Source organism: Protobothrops mucrosquamatus, unplaced genomic scaffold (genome assembly GCF_001527695.2).
Source record: "Protobothrops mucrosquamatus isolate PMUCROS unplaced genomic scaffold, P.Mucros_1.0 scaffold810, whole genome shotgun sequence".
Taxonomy (NCBI): Eukaryota; Metazoa; Chordata; class Lepidosauria; order Squamata; family Viperidae; genus Protobothrops; species Protobothrops mucrosquamatus.
In genome coordinates this window covers 190015-197184 of record NW_015387073.1, presented here as the reverse complement: position 1 = coordinate 197184, position 7170 = coordinate 190015, and the positions used below count along the sequence as shown (strand labels likewise).

Sequence of the window (7170 nt, the reverse complement as noted above, 5' to 3'; positions counted from 1 at the left end):
CTCTGTGGGTGCCCCTGCCCTCTGGAACGAACTACCCCCCGAGATCCGGATCATTCCGGATCTCCTTACTTTCCGCCGCGCCCTCAAGACATGGCTTTTCCAACAAGCGGGCCTGGCCTAGGGAGGATTTTTAAATTGGGTTTTTTAGAAATTTTAATTACCACAACACTAAAATATTGGTTTTAATTTGGTTTTATTCAGTGGGGTGTGTGGGTCTCTCTTTGTCTTTTAATAATGTTGTGAGCCGCCCTGAGTCCTTCGGGAGAAGGGCGGGATATAAATTGAAATAATAAATAAATAAATAAATAAATAAAAAACTCCACCCCTCCCTAAAAGTAAAGGCTTCGCTCTCAGGCTGTAGAAGAGCTGTTTGCCAGAAATCCAAAAATCCACCTCTACTGGGAAAGAAGACAGTATTCTCACCCGGCTCAGCTGCTTGCTGTCATTCTGTGCTAGTTCTCTGTCTCCAATGATCAGCTGTTAATGGCGGATCACATGAATGCGATCTGCCTTTCTTCTGGCAATTCCTGGGGCTCCTCTGGCTCCAACGGGCCGGCTACCACCGACCCGTGGTCCCCAAAGTGTCACCCTTTGGTGGCCACCTCTCTGGGGCGGCTTTTGGTCCAAATGGACCCACCGGCAGATGAAAATCGGACCCGGGGAGTGGAGAATCTTTTCCCTGGGTCTATCTTCAGCGACGTCACTGGAAGCAATCCCCTGAGAGGGCATGTTCTTAATCAGCATTGTTGTTTTCTGTTTGTTTATTTTGAAACCCGCTAACACCCCAAACTCATATAATTTTTTTAAAATATATTTTGTTAATTTTTTACAATAACAATCTTTAGTGCTTCGTGAACAGTGTGTTATCTGGGTTCATATATTTAAAACAATCAATGATAATTTCTACAATTAATATGTTGGTGATATATTTCTTGATCCTCTCTTCTTCCTGTAATATTCTCCTTTTGTCTCCATTAAACAAATATAATTCTTAATATTTTCAGTACAAACCAAGTTGAATATAAACATTTTTAGTATTTATGCATATAATAATAACATAAACATATAACATGTTTTTTAATCAGCTTATTTCCATTGTATTTATAAAAGTCATCTTATTAAATAGTTATATGTCCTGTTTTCAAGATTCTTATTGAAGCTTAGTTTCCCCTCAGTATTCAAACCACTCTTATCAGTCATAGTTTTCTCAAAATTCATTACCTTTAAATATCCAAACTTTTCATTTAAATAGACCCTCTCAATGTTTTAACATTTCATATATTCTAAAAGTATTATACTACTTATGTATCTTATTCCTCTTACTATAGGGCCCCTTTACAAGCTTTATCTATTCTTTTGGCTATATTCCAAGAATATTTAATCCTATAATACACCATCTAATAATCTTTCTCTAGGGCCTCTTTATATCCAAACTTTATATATATATTCATATATATTCATATATCATATATATACAGTATTCATATATTCATATTCAATCAAATGCTTAGTCATATAATATTCCATCTGATAAGTTGAATCACATCTCTTGACTACAACTTTGATCTTCTTTTGCCAAGTCGCTTTCTAGATCAGTAAGTTTGGCTTGCCAGGTTGTATTTTTGTAAGTGTTATTGGGGACAAAAAAGACAAATCAAGTAAGGTATCAGGTTTTTGTCTCCCACGTTTTGATAATTCTTCTGACAGTCCTTTAATCCTTTTTATTTGTTCTTTTTTATCCTCAAATTTGTTTTGAAGTCCTGGAGGATAAGGCATCTTTTTTGTCTTCTTTATTATAGTAAAGTTTTGCAGATTTTTTTTTGTTTGTATTAAATTGTAGTTTTCTTCATTTGTAGCTTTTCTATTTAAGTCACTTTCATTTAATTTATATTCTGTTGTCTGATTTGTTTGTTCATTCTTAGTTGTCATATTTTGAGTGTCATTTAGTTGTAGATTTAAGTTAGAGATATGTTCGTTTATGTTGTCAAACTGATTTCTAATGTCATCATGGTTTGAAACAATTATCGTTTGAATCTGTCGCAGCATTGTGTATATTTTCTCCTGGAATGTATTTGTATTGTCTTGAGTCATTGTTCCTGCAGATCTTTGAAGCTCCAAACTGGGTTCTTCAGGAAGATGTGTTAGGTATGGTTTTATATTACTTTTAGATAGGTATATAATATCCATTTTATCTCTCCCCTCTAAGTAGTTTTCCATCGGTGTCATAATCTTTTTAATTAGTTTTATCAAACTAGTCCATCTTAAAATCCAAAAAGCCAAATCTTACGTAGTTATTATCTTTATATAATGGTTTTATAATCCAGTACGTTTCCAATTGTCAAGGCACCACTGAAAACAATATTTTGTGGCAGTTTTCTTTTCAGGGGTCTTATAATTATCAGCCAGTCAGGATTCAGTTCAAAGTATTTGACCATCTAAAAGTTTTCCAGTAATTTCTCCTTTAGATTAGCCAAAGGCCAAAATTTTTCTTTCTTTGCAAACAGTTCTTAGGTTAAGATTTAAGAATGCAGTTCAGTGTGTTTATAATCCCAGAAGGTCAGCAGTTTCTAAACATATGTAGTTTCACTCAGTAGTAGATAACTCAATGCTTTGTTCCCAGCTGTTTTTTGCTGTTTCTAGGCATCTTGCCAAATTCTGGGTCAGTGCTGCTATAGTTTTCTCTTATCCTCCACTAGATGTCACTGTTCATTTTTTCAACTTTTTAAAACAAAGTTATTTTTGTTGTTCTTTTTATATATATAATTTCATCAATGCTTTTTCAGGTATAGAGTTTTAACAATTTTCTTAGCTTTCAAATTTATCCAAACTATGGTAATGTTTATTCCCCTTCTTCTTCTTCTTGTGCCATATCCGTTATCGGATGTTGGCGATCATGTTGGCAATCCTGTTTTTATCAGCAGCCGCACGAAAAAGTGCTGCTGAGTTTTGTCCAAACCAGTCCCTTAGATTTTGAAGTCACGATCTTCTTCTTCCCCATAAGGGTTTAATTCGCTGCTTCCGTCTATAGAAGGGTGAGGCAATCCCCCTCCTTCTCACTTTGGGAGGCTTTTTGCTTCTTGGGGATCTTTTCCAGAAAATTAGGTATAAAATAGGAGAGAGATCAAATTCCTCACCCAGTTTCAAGCACGCTGTTCACTGTTGTGCTGGTTAGTGCCTTTGGATTTCGGCTGCAAGTAGCTTGGGCTGGTCAGTGAGGTGTGGCCAGCCTTTCACCTGTTGGGTTAGAAGGCTTTCCCCAATCCGAACAAAACGACCACCATCGTTCCAGAGTCATTGGGGCACCCTTCTTTCTTCGCCACCTCTCCAGAGCGACTTAGACCCATTTAGGGTCCCCTGGCAGGGCGAAACTAGCCGCGGGGTGCGGAGATCCACGATCACATAACCAGGTGCTACAGCGCAAGTCCGGAAGTCCCCAAACTCATATAATTTCCTCATCAAATATTCTATGTTATTTTTTGGGTCTTGCAGGAATATAACCAAACCATCAGCAAATGCCGTCTATTTATAAACTTCTTTCTTGATACTTATACCTTTTATTTTCTCATCTTGCCTAATATCTCTGTTTAAAACTTCCAACACCAAAATAAACAGCAAAGGAGACAAGGGGCATTCTTGTCTTGTACCTTTTTGAATTTCACGTGAATTAGTTAAATCACCATTGATAACAATTTTTGCTTGCTGTGATGTGTAAACAGCTTTGACCCCTGAAATAAAATTCTCTTCAAAGACCATTTCTTCAAGCACTTTAAACATGAAAGCCCAATTTAGATTATCAAAACTCTTCTCTGCAGCTAAGGATATTAGAGCTGCCTGTTTCTCATTATGATATTGTAAGTATTCAATAATATTCAAGACAGTCCTCACATTGTCCCTTAGCTGTCTTTTTTGGCAGAAAGCCACATTGGTCTTCATTAATATATGCCTGTAAATATATGGCTGTAAAATTTTCTTTAGTCTTTCTGCCAAAATTGCAGCAAATCCTTGTTTAATAATGAAATTGGTCTGTAATTCTTTGTCTTCGTAGCATCTTGACCTTCCTTCGGTAGCAACACAATATTGGCTTCTTTCCATGTTTGAGGTATCTTTCCCCCCTGTAATATATCATTCATTATATCCTTTAGTGGCTGAAGAAGTTCATCTTCGAAGCATTTATAATATTGGCTTGTAAGGCCTTCTGGGCTCAAAAACAGTTATTGTGTCATTCATAAGTTGTCTCTGAGTCTGAGAAAGTTTAGGCCTAAACTTTCTGCTCACTTTTTCATATGTCCCCTCTGTACAGGTCTGGATACAGTGATGTTATTTTGCATTAGTTTCAGCTTCATTTTACTTACTTTGTCTTCTCTCTCACTCTTTTATTCCAAGACTAATCTCTGTGTTACCAAGATATGTTACTTTTTTAAAATATGCTTAACATATCTTTTCTTAACTAGAACATAGGTTGGGCTGGTGTCTAGAACAGTGGCATAGGGAAAATTAAGGAAGGTTAACCCCTTCTTTCATGCTTTACTTCTTCTGTTCCCCACCTAAAGCCACTGTTTACTCTTGGCATTTCTATTTTCTGCTGTGTGGTTCTCTTTCTGATTGGCATATCTTTGAATGAAATGCTCAGACTCAAACTGCTCTGGCAGCTGGTATTGGTTAACCAAAATTGTATCTCATATTTAAGATGTGAAAAGTAATATACTGTTGAGATAGAAAATCCTTTCGTCCTCCGTTCTTAAGCCTCTATAAGAGCCAGAGTTGGTTTTTCTTTCTCACAACCTCAGGTTTCCCAGTTCCTCACATGTTCTTCATTTCTCGCTTGTCTGACTCTTCCCTCTCCTTTACTAGATATCTGTTAGGTCAACAGCTTCTCATTTCTTCCCTTCTGTCTGCATGTGCCTGACCTTTGATTGATTGCAACCCTCCCTTCTGCACTAAAACAGGTATTTTATCGTTGGTATGTCTTTTGATTTCTAATGTTTTTCTTGTCTCTCCGATTCCTTTAAGAGGCATAATGCTTGTCTGCTTGTAGGCTCCCTTGCCTGTCCCCTGTGATGAACCTCTTCCTGTTTTCTTTTGCTATATCTGTCATCTTCTCACTGATTCTAAGCACTTCACATCCTTCATTTCTTCTTTTTCATTTCCTCCTTTAGGTCTTTCTGGCTTATTTGAGACTGGGCTCCATCATGCCAGTAGTGCCACCCCCGATGCCTCTGTCATGAACCTCATCTCGGCTCTGGAGTCACGGGCACCACAACCAGGCCCTTCTGCTTCTTCCCTGCTGTCCCAGTTCCGCACCCCATCCTGGCAAACAGGTAATACCTCTGGAGTTCTGCCAGCATCACAGAAGGAAGAGTGGACATCTTAATTTGATGGCAGGGTTGGAGAAACTTTTATAGGAAGCCTTATTGTATAGCTTTATGGTGAAGATCTGGTATGTATGTATAATGTGTTTGGGTGGGAGTAGCTTATCTTCCTGGGAAATAACATTTTATTAATACTTCTGTCAAGTTATTTTATACATCCCTTAGAGTCTATTGCATTGTGATTGAAGAAAATGTCATAATAAGTAAATAAATAAATGAATTGAATGAAATACTGACTGCTTTCAATCCACATTATTGAATTAAACCATTTGCTGGGTTTGTATAATGCATTGAATCATAAAATAATCAATTTGATTGGGTTCATGTAACATGCTAAAAATCTAGGATTAAAGGTCACCAAAGTTAGCATGCAATGAAAATTCAGCTGCTGAGTCTTTAATTCACTTATTTAAATGTGCTGTGCAAACCCAGGCATTAAGTCAGACTCTTGATCCACCTAACTTGGAAAGACAGTCTGTTGCCATCTTTATATTTTGGGTTATCTCATTCCCAGGCAGTATAGCCAGTGACAAGCTTTATGCGACTTGTAATTTCACAGTCATGTGAAAAAGAAAGTACACCCTCTTTGAGTTCTATGGTTATACATACAGTTCTATGGTTATACACACTTCTTTACAACATTGCTTCAGTTCATTGAGGTTTGTGGGCATTTGTTTATGCATAGTTCTCTTGAAGTCCCGCCACAGAATTTCAATTGGGTTGAGACCTGGACTTTGACCGGGGCATTGCAACACCTTGATTCTTTTCTTTTTCAGCCATTCTGGTGTAGATTTGCTGGTGTGCTTGGGATCATTGTCCTGTTGCATGACCCAATGTCGGCCAAGCTTTAGCTGTTGGATAGATGGCCTCACATTTGACTCTAGAATACTTTGGTATACAGAGGAGTTCATGGTCGACTCAATGACTACAAGGTGCCCAGGTCCTGTGCCCAGGAACTGAAGCAATGTTGTAAAGAAGACTGGGCCAAAATTCCTCCACAATGATGTGAGAGACTGGTAAAGTCATACAGAAAACAATAACTTCAAGTTATTGCTGATAAAGGTGGTTCTACAAGCTATTGAATCCTAAGGTGTACTTAGTTTTTCACACATGGCTTTTCCATTTTGGCTTTCTTTTTGTAAAATAAATGATGACATGGTGTAATATCTCATGTGTTGTTGTTCATCTGAGGTTGTATTTACCTACTTTTAAGAACTGGTAAGGACCAGAAGATTTTTACTATGTCCTGATATGTAAAACCATAGAACTCAAAGAGGGTGTACTTTCTTTTTCACATGACTGTAATTGGAAGGTGCCTGATTGCCTATTCCTAAATTAGCCCTATTTTGTTGTTAGTTGCGAAGTCGTGTCCGACCCATCGCGACCCCATGGACAACGTTCCTCCAGGCCTTCCTGTCCTCTACTATCTTCTGGAGTCCATTTAAGCTCACACCTACTGCTTCAGTGACTCCATCCAGCCACCTCATTCTCTGTCGTCCCCTTATTCTATTGCCCTCAATCGTTCCCAGCATTAGGCTCTTCTCCAGTGAGTCCTTCCTTCTCATTAGGTGGCCAAAGTATTTGAGTTTCAACTTCAGGATTTGGCCTTCTAAAGAGCAGTCAGGGTTGATCTCCTCTAGGACTGACCGGTTTGATCGCCTTGCAATCCAGGGGACTCGCAGGAGTCTTCTCCAGCGCCATAATTTCAAAGGCCTCAATTCTTTGGCGCTCAGCCTTTCTTATGGTCCAACTTTCACAGCCATACATTGCAACTGGGAAAACTATGGCCTTGACTATACGT

The 7170-nt window shown here is 38.2% G+C and overlaps 1 protein-coding gene across 1 annotated transcript in view; it reads left to right on the top strand.

Moving 5' to 3' along the window:
- The window catches only part of LOC107290040 (proline-rich protein 12-like), an 87517-nt gene that overhangs the window by 29271 nt on the left and 51076 nt on the right, over nucleotides 1-7170 (top strand). The window contains exon 3 of the mRNA XM_029284668.1: nucleotides 5157-5318. Within this exon, the coding sequence (XP_029140501.1) occupies nucleotides 5157-5318 (162 nt within the window). The remainder of the gene's footprint in view (nucleotides 1-5156; nucleotides 5319-7170) is intronic.